Source organism: Alosa alosa, chromosome 8, assembly GCF_017589495.1.
Source record: "Alosa alosa isolate M-15738 ecotype Scorff River chromosome 8, AALO_Geno_1.1, whole genome shotgun sequence".
NCBI classification, from domain to species: Eukaryota; Metazoa; Chordata; class Actinopteri; order Clupeiformes; family Clupeidae; genus Alosa; species Alosa alosa.
In genome coordinates, this window is record NC_063196.1 from 8,170,221 (window position 1) to 8,188,921 (window position 18,701).

General features: G+C 40.3%; 1 protein-coding gene across 2 annotated transcripts; it reads left to right on the top strand.

Moving 5' to 3' along the window:
• The first annotated feature begins 15,307 nt into the window (after positions 1 to 15,307).
• Positions 15,308 to 18,694, top strand: si:ch211-245h14.1 (uncharacterized protein LOC563420 homolog). 2 transcript variants are annotated; one of them, XM_048250231.1, is made up of 7 exons: positions 15,308 to 15,499; positions 15,631 to 15,694; positions 15,835 to 15,959; positions 16,287 to 16,356; positions 16,689 to 16,919; positions 18,061 to 18,237; positions 18,472 to 18,694. In XM_048250231.1, the coding sequence occupies exons 1-7, from the start codon at positions 15,428 to 15,430 to the stop codon at positions 18,681 to 18,683; spliced, it is 951 nt and encodes a 316-aa protein (XP_048106188.1). In that variant the 5' UTR covers positions 15,308 to 15,427; the 3' UTR covers positions 18,684 to 18,694. The 2 variants fall into 2 exon arrangements, with proteins under 2 accessions (XP_048106188.1, XP_048106189.1); XM_048250232.1 differs by lacking the exon at positions 15,835 to 15,959.
• The last annotated feature ends 7 nt before the right edge of the window (positions 18,695 to 18,701 follow it).

Consider the following 18,701-nt stretch of genomic DNA (forward strand, 5'->3'; position numbering starts at 1 on the left):
ACTTGGCTTTGTTGCTGTTGAAATGGTAAGTAGCCTACCCTTGGGTGAAGTTTGTTTTTGTAATGTGGTTTGATAGTCTCTTGAACAATGTGTTTGCTTGACCGTTTTATTGTGAGCCCTGTATTTGTTTAGCTTGGTTTCTTAAAGGAGAATTCCGGTGTGATATTGACCTAAAGTGTATTGAAACATGATACCGAGTGTGAACGTATGTCTCATAGCCCATCTCGGCTTGTCCCCTGCACTCCAAAATCTGGCGCAAGTTAGCCGATGCTACCAACAGCTTTTTCAATAGTGGTGCTTCGGCATCGGGCTAGCCATGCAAATAAATCACTGTTTTACACCCATTTACGAGGCTCAATGTATCTCCACACTTCATTGGTAGACTTCTGAGGGCCCTGACATTTAAAACGAGACATTGAGAACTTTGAAAAAGCACTGGTAGTTTACTTACAAGACGATTTATACAGACAGTATCTTCACGAAGTTTAGCGTTTGCAGCCATCTTGAATTTAGTCACGATAAGTCAAGCAACGAGTAGAATGAACAGGTATGATAAGGATCAGATTCCAAAATAATTCAGTGGAAATGCATGGATTCCAGTTGCTGCTACTGGAAGAAACTGGAATCCATGCATTTCCACCGAATTATTTTTGGAATCTGATCCCTTATCATACCTGTTCATTCTTACTCGTTGCTCGACTTATCCTGACTATCGTGGCAACACGAGTGCGTTTGAGCCCTTGTTTCAGTTTGTTTGTGTCGGGCCGAATGCAACAATCACAGTCAGGTGCGCACCAAATTGATCGGTCCGAGACTTCCAAAAAGAGGTGGTCTTGGTCCGCACCAGAGCGGTAGAAAAACAGAGTGGCGACACTCCCATAGACTTCCATAGGAAACAATGGCGGTTATGCAGAGCTCAAAAGTTCCTAACTTTGACATTGACGGCTTTAGCCCCATTCACTTCCATTGCTTTCTGCCTGATATTTTCAGTGGTAAGTAGATGAAAGTACGACGTTTTTTTAATTGGCATATGCATTTCCTATACCAATTGCACTAGTAGATACTGGTATTGTTCTTTGAGGTTTTTGTGCTGCTTGTTTAACTGATATTTATTGCTTAAATGTTGACCGAAATTTTAAAGCCAAAAGTTAGCCTGCAAACCTTGATGTGGAGAGAGGCTAGCTTAAAGATAATGTTCCTAAGTCAATAATGAATTTCAGACAAAACACATTTGGTTAGCCTATTGTAGTAGAGCAACTTTAGATGATAGGTTGGTTGTCAACAGGTTTTTATTATGTTTATAGGCCTAAGGATGCAGAGGACAAGAAGGGTTTGCGATATATGACTGGAATGGTCAGATAATTTCATTTTTTATGTTTGAGGTCCACACGATGGGGCCCTTCCACAAATGGAGTTGTGTTGATCCAGCATCTTCCACACCTCCCATAACACTCCCGACTCCAGCCAAATGTTGGTTGGAAACCTAAATGAGTGTCAGACCTCCTTTTTATCTTGCAGTGTCTCCATACCTTCCTCCCAGTCTTTTTTGCATTTGTTCCTGTTCTTGTTTTAAACACACATTAAAAACTTAATACAAATTCTATTGAAAACCTAACATGTATCAGTCATCCTTTTCATGCTGTAGTCTCACCAGCCGGCTGAAATTTAAGTTATAAGTATTTTATTGAAATAGTTGATTGCTTATTGAGTTACAAGTGTGTTATTGAAACAGTGGGTGTCTTATCTTGCAGTATTAATCACATTTTTCACATTTAAGTTGTTATTGATTCTTATTTAGCCTATGTGTTTTTGACATGTTTATGGCTTAGTCTTAAAATGTTACCAAGGCTGTGTGGTGGCCACCGTTATGCTATTTCTCTAAAAGAACTGAACAGATTTAATGCATTGATCAAACTTTTAAAATTTAAGCTGTTAGGCTATAGCCTAGAAATATAGACGCACCCTAGCGGCGGCAAATTAACTTGCTCAGCCTGTACGTCTAGTATCAAACCATAGGGATTTCTATTGGCTGACGCCGTGGACGTCATCCAATCACAGTGCTCTATTTTGTTAGAAAGTCTTAAGGCGGGCTTAACAGGATAACGACAGTCCTGCGACGGTGAACAACAAGGAAGGTGGCTATGGCGAACGAAGAGCAGTTGTTTGAATCGGCGTTGGCGTCAACTTTGAAAGACAATTCTCTGCCCACCCCTTGGATTAAGCGAGGTGAATGGTTCGATTCCAGACTATACATTTCAATGATATAGGAGCTAGTTAGGCTACTGAATGCCATTCATATATTTGATAGACGTTTATTGCTAGTCTTATAGGCTACAATGATCAAAGTTGTGTGGTAGATTTGGGGGCAGGACACTGGATCTAATGTCCACACACAAAAAGGATACAAAATGCATAGCCTACGTTTTGACAATGTAAGTAAAGTATATGTAGCGTGATACAGGCAAATGTAGGAATCCAATAACAGCTCATGTCCAGCAAGAAACAAATGTTCAATGTTAGAACTACAAAGAACATATTTTAGATTGATGTTGCAAACTAATTATACTCGCAATATATAATTGACACTATAATGTAAGCATGCTAACACTCGTTTTTTGGTTTGTTGTAATGTTTCCCGTTCAATAACGCACTCGCTGCTGTCTATCCCATTGAAATAACACGACACGCAAAGAGCTGTTTGGAACTGTTGAAGCGTACGTGAACCACGTGACCGCGTGTCGGCGACTTCAAAGAGTGTCGCAACTCTCTTTTCTATGGCTCTGGTCCGCACCATCCAGTGGCGTCATGACCATTAAAATAAAGGGGGCACGTGCCCCCTCGGATTTTTCTTCCCTGATAATTTTTTTGATCATAACTTTGTTCCTATTATGCTCCATAATAAGCCAGAGCCTATTCTTCTTCTGTATTCTTCTGGATGTGTAATAAACCATAGCAAAATAGCTGAAGACCGGTCAACATCAGCCCTTTTCCTAAAAGTGGTGTCTGTGTATGTTCCCGTAACAACTCACACGCGCATTGAGCTCGCAATGTTTTGCTTGTGTTGAACTGTTACAGTTAACTTTAGGCTACACTTTGAACAGTTGAACTGTTACAGTAACAGTTTAAACAGATACAGTCAATGGTGTTAAAGTGGTAAGTAGTCTAGCTAAGCAATAAAAAGTAGTGGAATTATTTGTGGTTGACCAGGAAATTTTGACTTGGTGATCAAAAAGTTAGAACTATGGATTTGATTTTCCGCGTTTTGCCGCGAATTTCAGAGCATTACATTAACGTTAGCCTACATGGTGTCAGTGTAACGTAGCCTAGGCTACTCTTACAAATTGTACAAATATTTGTGGTTCAATTGTTTAAAGTTTCATAGAAACGAGGGTGTTAAATTTGCAGTGACTACAAAATCCAACCTAATAACATTAGGCCTACTGTACCAAGGCATGGATGTTTCTCCACTTGTTCTATTCACTGTATCTGGCAGCTAATTCATGTAGTGAAAAGGGATAGGCTACCCAAGGGCGCAGGAGGCACGGGGGACGTGGGGGATATGTCCCCCGCATTGCTGAAGAGACGCCATCGTCCCCCTCACTTTTGATAAGGAAAAAAAGCCTTATAGGTAGGCCTACGCTAAATAAATAATAACCTATAGGGTTTGCGCTAACTAAAACTCCCCATTAACAGCATCACATCACTAACCACAGCCATCTACAGTACTGTAAGACTGCACAATCTCATATTCACTCTGTTGGATATCTGAAGCCAGTTTGTCTACTAACAACCATCATAAAATAATCCAGGCTACTTTCTTAGCGTAAATCCTCAAATTATGGCTGGGGTCTTCTGCAAAGCACAGCATCTTTGCTGATATTTGAGGCAAGCTGGTAGGCCTTTTCGAGGCAGGCTTTTTAAATTTCTAACCTGCATTTAGACATGCGTTTAGTTTGGAGCGGCATACCGTAGGCTATCAAAAGCATAACATTTTCGGTTTGGTTTGGGATTTAATTTACTTTTGGACTGTTTGATTATATTGCTAAATGTTGAGACTGATGGGCACTGAAATCTGGGAGATATTTGATGGTTCACTGTTATGTTTCATGCAGTTGAAAAAGTGTCGGGATTGTGACATTGAAGTGAAACAAATGCAGCTGTTTATTGCGAGACAAGGCAGCCATTCATTGTTGTGCTGTAGCCTAATAGAAACCTTTTTGCGTAGCTAAGTAGCCTAAATTGAGTTATTGTTTAAATATGCATGATTTAGTACTTTTTATTAAATTCGTAGGCTGGAATGCCTTGAGTCGCGCAACAATTGTGTTTAAATGTAGTAGCCAGGCTTCAGCCTGGCAATTACCTCGAAAGGGGCAGCAAGAGAGTGAGCTTGAGAACGTGTGTTGGAGACCCATGGTAGGAAAACGACTTTTCTTTGCCAACCGTAGGCTATTAATCCAACCAACAATATAATAAAATATTAAGAAGAGGTGTTATTTCATTGACTGAAATCGAAACAATGTCTTCTAGTGCTGGTGGACTGATGGCAATTGTTGGTATAGGCAATTGTTACCCCGTCTTGTGGGAACCTGCCATTATTTGTCCGGCTATACATAGAATCAATCCCGGGCATAATTTGAGGATTTATGTGTTCAGTGTGGGGTATAAATAAGCTGAGAATTTAGCAGTGTCACGTCTGCCTATCACAGACGTGGGGAGTTCTTTGAAGCTTGGGATAATGTGGTAGGCCTACAGTTACTACAGTAACAGTATTTATTTTTTAATTTTATAAATGCTTTGTTTAAATGCTGTTGGAACAAATAGAAGTTGATTATAAAGTCAACTTTCTGTTGCAATTTACTGTGTGTTCTGGACTGGTAACATGTTAAGCCAACATGTTCTAACGTTGCATAAATATTAACTGCAAACACATAGTGGAGAGTTGATTTGGTTTATACCAGACAATTTAAGTATAGGCCTAACTAACTAATTTGATCATGTAGTCTGTGTTTGGATCATAGGCATGATGATTCATTCATGGCTTCATAAAATATCAACATCCCATGTTGCTTTTAGAGTATTCTACCATTGGCCCAAATAGTGTGAAATAAATCTAAAATAAATAAATAAAAGTAGAATTGCACATAGCAAGAAGCTGGTCTGAGGGCAGATCTGGTGTTGTGCTCATCTCACAGTTTTGACCATTTTTATCAAAAAATATTTTGAAAACAATCAATGGTATTATCTTAATATTCTGGCAAGTTTATGGTCGAAAGTGGGCCAGAGGTGGCAATCCGATATCTGGAAATCTGATCTCACTATGGGTTTGTGTTCACAATTTGATCCCCCTCACTTTCAAAATATCTCCTGCACCCCTGAGGCTACCCGTTAAAAAGGAGGCCTAAAGTTGTTTTATATAGCCTAAATAGGATCGACCAGGGGCGATTCTAGACCTAGAGCTTTGCTGGGGCACAGGCCCCCAACTCCCAATACATAAAAAAAATGTAAAAAAGAAATAAGTGGCTTTTACGTCTAGCCCCCATCATGTCCTCATCCATTGTCTCTCTCCTCCTCCTCCTCCTCCTGTCTGGTACTGGACTGCCCAGCCTGTGCTCTTTCTCCCCTCTCTTTTCTTTTCGACCTTCTTTTCCTTCTCCTTCTCCTCCAGCACTCTCTCCCTCAATTGTTGTAGCAGCCACTGCAGCAACATCCAAACACATAGGCATAAGTAGGCCTACTGTATACTCACTGCATGAATTTAATAGGCTTTCCTACACAAGGGAAGCTTATTTTTAGTCAAAATTGAGATATACTTCCCTCCCAGACAACGGTCCTGTAGTCATCCTGGCAATACTGCAGTTGTATCTTAAATAGCCTACTAAAGCCTTCATACTGACTTTTGGTGATAATTTGCAAATATAGCCTAATAATCTAGTGATTCTGTGTAGATTATTATAGGCTACATTTACAAATGCAGCAAACTTATTTAAGTTTGCCATTAAACCACTGATCAAATCACAGCACTGGCTATTACCAGCATAAATGTTACCTTTAATGTGGGCAATTATCATACCTCCCTCGTCCTCCTCATCTCTCCTCACTGTTCCTTTCCCTCTGTTCAGGAAGAATTGTCTGATGTCCATCTCTGAATAGTTTATCAGAAGGCTATGTTTAGTTTTACAGTAGGACAGCTTCACAAACAGTATAGGCTACATTTACAGGACTCTCTCTCTCTCCAGTATACGTATAAATCATTATTAATTGTCCGCATGTGTGCATGCAGCCTATACACATGGTGTGAGTGTGTGTGTGCGGGAGAGAGCACAAGCTGGGAAACTGTTGCTAAATTTAGGCTACGACGCTAAGCATTGAAAAACAGATGCTAATTATGTGGGCAACATTCTCTAACAGCGATCAACTTGTCATGTTTTCTGTCAAACAAGTTGTGAATTTGTTGTAACATTAAAACAGGGGACGACCTACTCTGTGCATGGGCGGATTATGAACTTTCGGGCCCCTGGGCCCAGATGTATTAAGGGCCCCCCACTTATTGTCGTATATGTGGGAGGGGGGGTTTGGGGGTCCTCCCCCAGAAATGTTTACATTTTTTTTTATGTGATTTCCTGTATTCTGGTGCATTTTGGGGATGGCCAGTACTAAATTTAATCAGATTCATAGCCTTCATCCTGATTTGTTGATATTGAGGCAATGATTCCATGCAAAGACTTGGGCTTCAGGGCTCCCTGACCCCTTGGGCCCCTGGGCCTGGGCCCGGTAGGCCCGTGCAGTAATCCATCCCTGACTCTGTGCTCAAAGTGATATGACGAGCTCCAGCGGATGAAATACTCGGAAGAATGATGTGAACGATTTTCATTGGTCGTTGCGTTCAATCTTACCCAGCTACAGAGGTGCTATTTCCTGATTGGCTATTATGGCCCCTTTCTTTTTCCTTGTTTTTTTTATTGGCTGGTAAGTGACAGGCTCGAGTCATGACTAAGCAGGCACGGAGATGCGCTCATGAATGCCATTTCCAGAGCAGCGCTAGAATTGTACTGGGGCACTGGAGACTTTTACTAAGTGAATAACCTAAGTGAATAAGGTCTAGTGACGCCCCTGGCTATTACCGTGATGTAGAGGGCAAGAAAGTATAATAGTCTCTCTCATGTGCTCATAACTTAGGTTATTATCAGGTCACTTGCTCATGATTTGCAGGTAGCAACTTACAAATGAGGTAGCCTATTGCTTGCCATAATGGTAATGAAAAATATATTACTAGTAGTAAAATATTCAAATATTTAGTGTTAACCTTACTCAGCACTGAAACCTGTCAAACTTCTTTCAAAGTCCTTCATCACATGAATTAAGATTAAAATAATTTAATTTCTGAGCACCACAAAGTCAGACCTCAGCACCTTTTTTAATGTAAGATTGTTCTTAGGTCACATATCAATCAAATCATAAAAACTGCAATGGTAGGCCTACTGTTTTTAAAATCATGTGTAGTAGGCCTAAGTGTAAATGTGTGTGTCTAAACATGCTTTAATGAGCTTACACTTTAATGAGCTGAATTTGAGCTTACAGTTCTTTCACCAAACTATATGTTTTACATTAACTTACAAAATAGATACTCTAGCTTAGTCCTCAGATAGAGGAGGGTTGCTGCTTGCTCTGCTAAGTTATTTCTGTCCCTCCCAAACTGCATTGAAATGGTATGTTTAGCAGCCAGAATTTCAAAATTTCCAGGGGGAAAAAACTCTGCCCCAAATTGCCTGTGCCTGACTAGCCCCCTGAATTTTGGCTTGCATGACGCCCCTGACACCATCTAATGAACTCTGGTGTGGTCCTGCTGGTGAGAAAGCAAACCTGAAACAAACAGGTTTAACGGTCTAGTTGTAATGAGCTGGATCGTTAAAATTAGGTCGATTTAATTTCCTATTCACTTCCTAAATAATTGCCATGTGCAATTGGTCCTAATAATGTGAAACATGGACAAATGTGGATGCGTGAGGAGATACAAACAATGTTTCATATGTGTATGGTCGGCTGACTAGCCTACATGGCCTCGCAAATCAGATTATTTTCTAGCTAGCTGCAGTCACGACTCGTTTCCAAACTCCACAATTTGCCAAAAGTCACAAATGCAAACAATGAGCCAAGATCGTGTCACTTCAGTGCTTAGGCCGCCTACGCATTTTGGTTTGCCTAGAAACATGTGTATGTGAAACCGAACCGAACAACTCTCAATGTTTGCAACATTGTAACAATTTATTGCCTGCTGCGGACTGAATAACTGGACTACAGGTCTGAAAATGCCCTAAGAGACAACCATGTCATAGCTCACGCATATGGGGCCAACAACCTCCACAGTCTCCATCCTCCACACAGGCTACTGGCTACAAAAATATTTCATGAGGAAAAGGGAAATTTCTTTTCTTTGCCGTTCCGGTTTTAAGATCTGGCAAGGATGGTGATGAAAATGAAATGGCAAATGGCTTATTTTTTTGTGTGACAGACTTGTGCTCGTGAGGAAAATTAACTGACAAATACATATACAGAAAGTATTCACAGCACTTCCCTTTTGCCACATTTCATTATGTTTCAGACTCATCTTAAAATGGATTCAATTCATTTTTTCATCAATCTACACACAATACTCCCAACACCCATAAAAAACAAGTGTTTGGAGTGTTTTGTAAATGTATAAAAAATAAAAGACTGAAATATTATATATACACTATGAATGAGATCTAGAGTTCTTTTGAGAAGATGAGAGAAAAGAAGGACAAACATTGGTGCAGCTCTATGGAAGCATATAAGTAGCTTTATTCAATTGAGAATGCAATCTGCAATATGCAATTCAAAAAGACATTACATTATGCAATTGACAATTCATTATGCAATTTAATATTGCAATTTGCAATAATATCCAACAAATTGTATTTTAATCTGCAAAGTGACAATGAAATCCTAAAATCAATTCCAATAATTTTGGTTAAAAAATAGAATAAACATGGATTGAATTGCATTCCATTTTGCCATGGTACTTCAGTTTCAAAATTCAAATGGCAATTCATTTTGCATTTCAATTTGCTATATTCAGTTTCATCATTTAACTGTCAATTGTTTTTGCAATTTAATATTTAAAGTGCAATGTAGGATTGCATTTTAAAAATTGCATTTTTGGCAAAACTGTCAATGCCAGCCTGAAAAGATTTTGGATTATTCTGGGCAAAACGTTTTGCCATCGTTTTGAGGCATTTTATTCAAATGGAAAAGAAATAGCGCCCCCCGTGATTGCATTGCACTTTGGTCACGCTCTTTGTGTTGCAAAATTCAATCTGCCAAACGCATTGCAATCTGTCAAGTCACTCGTCAAGGCAGGAACTAGGCTACGTCACTTCCGTGTTTACGTCTTACCCAGTTAGCGCTTGCAATGGAGGAGTTTATAGGTTTAGTCAGATTTTTTTTTCTTTTTCTTTTTCGCATGTCCAAATTTCCGTCAAGGATTCCTGGGACACTGAAAGACCGGGGTAGATGAAACTTGGTGGGCATGTAACCCCACATGGATAGCATGGAACCATTGTTTTTCGTTTTGATCTGTAGCCCCCCCGCTGGACTGCACCCCCCGAAAGGAGGGTAGGGCAGACACAGTTTTCTGTGAATATCTCGAGAACCGTAAGGTTTAGGAGGACCTTTTTTTTTCTATGTTGATCTCAAGGGGCCATGTCAACCCATTCCATAACCACTCATTTCATGTATAGCGCCACCTAGTTAAACACAAAAAAGTAAAAATGAGGTGTTGTAATCACAGGTATCTGTGACCTAACATAGTCAAAACTGCACGAAATTGGAAGTGTAGGATCATTATGACACCCTTTGAATGCACGCCAAGTTTCGTGGAATGCCGTTCATGGGGGGCCACACAATAAATTAATTTATGTTACTATACACCAATTGGCCTGTAGGTGGCCGGAGACAGTTTTCTGTGAATATCTCGAGAACCGTAGGGCCTAGGAGGTCCACCTTTTTGTATGTTGGTCTTAAGGGGCATGTCAACCCATCCCATTACCACTTATTTCATGTATAGCCCATCTAGTTAAAAAATTAAAAAGCAAAAATTAGGTGTTTTCATCACAATATCTCTGGCTGACATGGTCAAAACTGCACGAAATTGAAAGTGTAGGATCATTATGACACCCTCCGAATGCATGCCAAGTTTTGTGAACTTTCGTTCATGGGGGGCCTTACAATAAAATAATTTATGTGTACATTTAGTAGGGCTGCACAATTAATCGAATTTTAATCACGATCACAATTTTGGCTTCCCGTGATCAAATTTGCGTGATCGAGCGATATTAAAAATGCGTGCTCTACCCATACAACTAACCTGGCAACCCATAGAACTCAGCTACAAAACAAATCAAGCGCTCCTTGCACCTGTCTGACCATGTGACTGCATGCAGACAGCTGTTCCCTGCACTGCTCAGCCTGATGCACTGTAGACTAAGCATTATGAATAGATGAGCATTATGTTAATTATTAGTAGGCTAGTTAGTAGTAAAAATCAAATGTGTGGCACAGCAGAAGGCCAAGAGCTTGTCCCTCTACACGGATCATCCGTTTTTCGAAAATATTTCGGATTGAAGTGAAGTTAACCAAAAACATAAGCAAAGCAGGGCTCTCAATACTGTTAAACACATCACATGACGTAAACCACATATGCATTTTTTATCACGTTAACTTTTAGTCCTTGTTTGCTTCCTCCGATATAGCCTATACTAAGAGTTGAGCTAACGACGGGATCCGTGAATTTTATTCATGTATTTTATAAGCTACATGTGCAACCTACAAGGCATATGCGTTTCAAGACACAGCCTACTCAAAACGAGTGAACAATAATGAAAATGTAGCCTACACGTCAGTGTTTTATATATCAACGAATGACTAAACCTGGGTGCCCAAACTGCGGCCCGCCACGCACTTTAATCTGGCCCGCCGAGCATAAGTTTATCATAGGCCGCTCACTAATTTTTTTTAGCGATGGACGACGTTATGGTTAACTTTAGACTACTGCAAACTGCTTTACACTCTTCTTAGAGAACGTTTACAATGTCAAAACAACTTGTTACATCGAGATACATAGTAGGCCTATCTCCATTGTAGCAGATCTAACTATGTTATGCTACTCCATTTAATTGGGAACGCATTTGGGCGTGCACAGTGCACGAGAGGGAGAGAGCGCGATGGCAACAGTAATTCCCACTACTGACCATTTATAAACTGTGAGAGGGCATAGCCATGCACACTATCCATAGGCTATATTTGAGTGAAGCTGGCTTAAAGTGACAGCATCAAATCAACAGTATTTAATTTTATACAACGAAATTACTTTGTCATTTAAATAATACAAAACGTTACTATTATTATTATTATTATTATTATTATTTGTGTGTGGCCCGCCGGCCAATTTTCAAAACCCAATGTGGCCCTTGAGTCAAAAAGTTTGGACACCCCTGGACTAAATGATTAAACTCATGAACAAGAAGCAGAGCTTAAGTGGCTAATGGGGAGTGTTGGGAGGATTCCCGGTGGGCTGTTAACGTTTCCCCAACTATTAACAAAGTAGCACGCACAAAAAATTAGTTTGGAAGTCGCAGTCAAGTCTATATTTGCAGTAATTTAGGGGAGTAAATGTGAGGTGAAGAATTTGGGTGAGCCAGATAGCAAGTCCATTATGTTTAGGGAAAAAAAAAATGTTTTTCACTAAAATTAATTAATAATTGTGATAAATAATCGTGATCTCAATATTGATCAAAATAATCGTGATTATCATTTTGGCCATAATCGTGCAGCCCTAACATTTAGTGACCGTACACCAACAAGGATTCCCGGGACACTGAAAGACCGGGGTACACGAAACTTGGTGGGCATGTAACCCCACATGGATAGCATGGAACCATCGTTTTTTGTTTTGATCTGTAGCCCCCCCCGCTGTACTGGACCCCCCGAAAGGAGGGTAGGGCAGACACAGTTTTCTGTGAATATCTTGAGAACCGTAGGGCCTAGGATGACCAATTTTATCCGTATGTTTGCCTCCAGGGGTCATGTTAACCCATTCCATGTGCACACATGTGCATAAACAGATACACACGCACACACATACATTCACAGTAATCATACGTATGACACATACTCACACAGTAGACATATGTACGCATGCATGCACATGCACAAACACACATACGCAGGCAAACACACAAGCACGCACACACACACACACACACACACACACACATAAACATAAACATGTACACGCACACATGCACACAATTCAAGAATTTCTCAGAATTATGAACAGGCAAGATGGGGCTGGGGTTGTATAAAATGAATTTTACATGTGAAATCTATGAACTAATCATGTTTTGGTACTTGTTGTCTAGCAGATACCAGTGACAATTGAGTGTGCATAATGCAATTCAGTGAGACAGTTAGAATCATATATGCCTTTCACCTTTTGTTTTTAGCCAGCAGCCAGGCCAGCAGATACCCTGACTTTGCTGAATTACTGAAGCAAACGGGCTTAGTTAGTACTTGGATAAAAAACCTCCTTGGAAGAGTAGGTTCCTGCTGGAAGTGGTGTTGGTGGCTGGCCAGTAGGTGGCACTCTTCCCTGTGGCCATAAGCCACCAAACAAATATCAATCCCAATGTCCTATTGCAGTGAGAGGGACACTGTACTGCAGGAGATGTTTTCCTTTGCATGAATGTTAAATTGAGGTCCTGACTCACCATGGTTGTTAAAGATCTCATGGCACTTATCGCAAAGAGTAGGTGGTTCCCTGATTTGCTTTATTTATGTACACATACATAAAGACACACACACATGCGCACACACACTACACATGCACACACACTGACATGCACACACACGACACGCACGCACACACACATATGCACCCACACATACAAACACACCTACATACACTCAATTACAAACACACAAAAAAGGAACAAAGTAGGAAATGAACACAATTTGACAAGCGTGACTTATTTTTCTGAAAAAAATGTGCTGGACTGGGCGGCGGTCATCTTTTGTACCGCTCTGCGGTACATCTAGTTATTATAACCTTTTCGTTTTACCTTTTCAAAAATGAATGCGGCTCTAATCGCTTAACGTACAGACATGTTGAAATAACCGTTCTGAAGGTCTGGAGTGGGGCAAGAGAGTTGTTGTTTCTCATTTTTTTGAAAAGTTTATACTTTTTGAGAAATAGGGGATTATAAATGTTAAAAAGCTAATTTTTTCCCCCATAGACTTGAATGGCTGTGATGTCATAATGGCCTAAAGCCAGCTGCGCTCGTTAGAGGTCCAGTATGTAGGAAATAATGGAAAATAAACTGTAACCATTCCAAAAATGATCACCATATGTTGTCAGAGAGTAAGGAAACACGATGAATTGAAGTAATGCCTTATTTGACAACATTACTCTAACCCGTAAAACCCATAAAAAATGAGTTACGGGGTGGAATCTCTTGGAATTTTCGTTTATGTTTTGAACGATTAATTCTAGAATAGCGATAATAATGGGCTAGCGCCCCTCCCATTTGGGTTGCCAAATTAGCAAAGGCCAACTGTCAACAGCTGTCAGTAGTCATGAACGCCTACGAGAGGCAGGCAAATTTCCAAAATTAAAACAAGAAACAAATTAAGTGGACATCGGAGGAGCTTCCTGAGATGGTTCTTCGTCAAACGAAGAATATCAAGTCTGACGCAGAGCTGGCCATATTTCTCCACAACAGGTAGCCTAAAGGTAGGCTAAAGGTAGGCTAAACTTCATCTGCATCGCTAACTTCAGCTAAATATGTTACGTTGGTTAGAGAGGTATTTTTTGTTTTCACTGCTTCCGTAATGTGTAGCTGGGTCATGGTTGGAGAAACGTTAAAGCAGCTGCAGGTCAACTAACGTTAGCTAAGTCTTCATTACATCTGGCAACCCAGAAGAGGCTCGCCTCTGGTAGTCTTGAGAACGTTCACCAGTGTTTTGATTTTGGCCTACAGAACGTTCGGTAACAATCCTACAAATCGCACCTTTAAGCTCCCAGAGTAGTTCCCGGGCTAATCGGAACACTGGCACAGGTGTCACCTGTGAATCCAACTGTCTCAGCTTCTAATGCATACAATCTGGCGCTCCCTAAAAAGACACATCCTGTTAAGTGTTTTCCGTGTCACAATAAAAGTCACAGCCATATCTCATGCTTTGCACATTATATCTCCAGAACGGCTTGAGGCATATACTTCAGATTTGGTACAAGTGTTTGTATGGACTCAAAGATGAAGTGAGTTGATGTTGGAGGTCAAAGGTCAAGTCCATGAATACTCTGAGCGCGATATCTCAAGAATGCTTTGACATACATGCCTGAAATTTGATATGAGTGTTTGTATGGACTCAGAAATGAAGTGAATTGATGTTGGAGGTCAAATGTCAAGGTCAAAAACACCTTGAGTGTTATATCTAAAGAATTGACACACAAGGTACACTGGCTACCTATGGCGGTCCGCATCAAATTCAAGGCTCTAACGCTTGCCTACAAAGTAGTCTCCGGTTCTGCTCCCACCTACTTGAATGCCCTCATACAGACATACGCCCAACCTCCAGACCGCTGCGCCCCTCAGATCTAACGACGCCTAGCTCTACCACCGCACGCTCAAGCCAATCCAAACTTTTCTCATCTGTTGTTCCTCGTTGGTGGAACACACTGCCAGCTCCTACAAGGGCAGAGACATCCTTCTCCATTTTCAGAAAACTCCTGAAGACCCAGCTCTTTAGAGAACATCTCCTCTCATAGCAACACTTACAACAAGTCTTACTGATCCTAGCACTCACCAGCCGTCTCAAACTGACAAGTAACTGTTAAAAACAGCACTCACTGATGCACTTATTCTTACTGTACTCTAATGTTTTTAAATTGTCCTAAAATTGTTGAGAACTGCTCTAAAACTTAAACTGTTTACTATGTTGTTAGTCGCTTTGGCTAAAAAGCGTCAGCCAAATGTAATGTAATGTAATGTAATGTAATATAAAAGGTATTTTGGTATGAGGGTTTCAAAGATTAAGTGATTCAATGGTTTTTTTTTTTTCCAGGAATCTCCCCACCAACATTAAGCCATCAGCTTTCCATCCACTATTGTAATTCGTCTGGCATTACATTTCTAGTTTTATTTTTGATTTGGCAGTATTTGTGAAGCTAGGAAAAAAATTACAATAAGGTTCGCATTTTAATTAATCTCTGTTTTTTAAAAAAAGGAAATACCTCCCACAAATGTTGGATATCAGTGACGGAACGATTGGTTGGCTGTGAATATAAGCATAACCAGCGTACACTTTCAGTTTCATTTAGTCAATAACGCCGCGCCTCCGATAGCACAGCAAAATGTTTAGCAGCATTCGTTCATTCGTTCAAGACAGCGCAAATTCACTGTTCACACATCCAATGTCTAGAAAGGTAAGTTTAAAAAGATGAAAGGTCCTGTCTGTTGCTTAGCCTACGTAGTTGCTCTCCCGAACATGAATGGATGCAAAAAATACTGCACCTCGACGAGTGGCCTACACACTCAAGTTTCATTTTTTTGACAGGGAGCATGTACTCTGCGGGAACAAATAAAACAACTCTCAGGTGACGCAGCTCGTGTATTTGATGGTAGGTGCATCTTAACTAGCCAGTCTTGTTGCATATTCTCTTATCATGTCATTAACTAACCTTTTACACAAAAGTTAGGTTATCTGCTTCCGTTGTATAGAGAGTTTGGAAACCAACCATATTCATTTCATTTGTTTAAGCTGCAGGACTTGATGAATCAGGCATACTCACTTTGACAAGGCAAGACTTAAACGAACTACTCCCTGGGCCTCAGAACTTCCAGATTCGGCGAAATATTGCGGAGTTGATCAACTTAGCTACACAAGTGAGGGAAGGTGCAATCCATTTATAGCCTGTCTGAAATGTCTGGAATTACCACTTCAAAACAGTAGGCTATACTAGGCTACTCCCATCACTCATCATTTAAGGGGGTCACCATGTCTCGCCTCACATAGGCCCCTATTTTCTTTACAGACCAAACATAGGGGTGTGTGGTTATTTTAATTTCTGCCATTCAAATTATATAAATATATATTTAGACACATTATTGTTTAGGTGTGGATCTCATTTTATTTTTGTGCATTTTAGGCTTGCTATTAATTATGTTACATTTTTATGAATATGAATATTTTTTTTGTGAATTGGTTTCAAGGAGTCACCTGTTTCTTCGAGCTCCTTAATTGAAAGACTGAAGGATGTGATTTCGAGAGAGGATGTTAAGCGTAAGTTTTTTTATTCAAGTCAAGAAGGCCTTATGTACAAACTATCTATACTATAAATTAACATATTTGCAATGAAATAGATCAAATGATTTTAACTTTAGAAAGCAACTTTCCCTTACTTCTCTTACATGTATTAATTTATCAGCTGCTTTTATATGAAGTGACTGGTATATATTTCAACTCTGCGTGAACACTGTTATTTGTGAATTATATGATCACATGACCGTCACATAATCAGTGGAGTTGAACTGTAGGAACTTGTCATGGTCTTATATTCACATGATACCTAACTACCACATATACTGATAAAATGTTCTGTACGTACTTTCTAGATTTGCTCGTCTCTGGCGGACTCTTGGAGGACTACCTTCACGTTCTGCACGATGCTGAGACGCGGTTGGCGTGCTCCCTGGACTGTCTGCGGCAGCATGTGAAACTGCTAGAAAGCCTGCGAACTCTACCGCTGGAGGAGCCTAGCAGCGATGTGGCAGCTGCAAAATGCCCACCACAATCTCACAGTAAAGATCAAGCGCAGCCTCGTCTGAACAACTCAACCACTCCAGGTAAATAAAGAACTGTGCCATTGTCACAGTGCAGTTGTATTCAGACACACCACCAAATAGGAACCTCAGTGTAAGGGTAGAAGATATAAATGGTATATGGTACAAATTATACGAATTTTACTATACCAGCAACATACCTGCAAATGCTAGATACTGTAGCAGGGTATCACTGTGGCCATGTAAAACATGCACACTGAGATGATGCAAGAAGTTATTTTGGAATGCAGAAGCAATTATGCCAATACACTGTATTGCCATTGGTTGATGACAGTGTATGGGTGTGGGTATTTAAGATCTGTGTGCAATATATACTGCTCAAAAAAAATAAGGGAACACTTCATACACTGGATCGGTACTCTGACACTGAGATCGGTTTGGTTCTGAGCACAAGTAAAACTTTTGAGGCGAGTGGTTTATTTTGCAAGAACTGTCAGACATTCTGTGAACGTAGTTTGAGAATGGAGAAAAGGGTTTCAAAAAATGATTTTTAACAATTGTGGAAAACTGTAAGTGTTCCCTTAATTTTTTTGAGCAGTATATTTTCCCCTGAGCACACTGAAGAAGGCACTACGTCAAAACATGCCTGTGAAATAAGACCAATCACTTATGCAAAGTTTGTCTTGTAATGCTTCAGAATATATCATATTTTAGGCCATAATCCAAAGTCCTTTTAGGCAAGTCCCCCCACTCGGCCGCCATCTTGGTAACACACTTTACACTATTTTCCTATTCAAGAGAATAAGAACATAAACATTACATCAGGTGAATCAATGTGTGTTTAAATCTGAATTGAATGATTTAAATATCTGCCCCCATATCGCTAATATAAGGCTAAAAATGCAGTTGGTTACTTACAATACAAGAAGGGGCGGGATATGTGTAGACAACTGCCATATTGGTGTTACGAACTAACCCCTTATACATTTCTTTGGAGGATTCTTTGAGTGCGGTCTCCTCATTATAAAGTCTCTGATATACCGACCAGCCCGACCTCAATTTATTTCCATTTTATCGCAGGACTTCACTCGGTCAACTCAAATCTGCTTATACAGCACTTCACATGCTGCATGTTCTGTGACAGTGCACTTTATGTTCTGTGGCAGTTGTTTCAATTTAACGTTTTGTTTGTGCCTTCGTCAAGTGAAAATCCACTCACTGATGTGTGGAAAGACCCTGGGTTTCCACAAGGACATGCTCCAGCGTCTAGGTGTGCCCACACTGGAGGTCAGCTTAGAGGAGTGCCAAGTGGTCCTTGTGTTTTGCCCGGTGTCATCACGAGCTGGGACAAACATTGCTGCAGCAATGAAAGATGTTCCTGGTAAGAGGTTCTCTGTGTCTCACTCCCTCTCTCTCTCCCCCCACACACACACACACAAAAAAAATGTGTAAGGCCTCTATTATGTTTAGGGTGACTTGGGCCTTGTTAAGATTTGTATCTCCCTCAATTATAGAAACTAAAATGGTTATGCTTCCTTCCTGTGCTGGTTCATTTGTTTTGTTTGTGAAAAGCATCATAAAATGTGTATTTCTTTTCCCTGATGTTTCCCAACAGGAAACAAAGACGCCGTCCTGTTGGTGATGCACTATACTAGTAGCCCCAAGCAAAGTGTGACGGGAATAAGACCAAGTCTCCCAGAGAACGTCAGAGAGGTTGTACACATATTTTTCCATGATTCAATGGGAGGGATTCTGAACTGTGAACCTAATAAGCACGCAGTTGCAGTCATTGAGTCTGCTTTGAAACATTACACAAATACAAATTGAAAACATGCATATCATTGA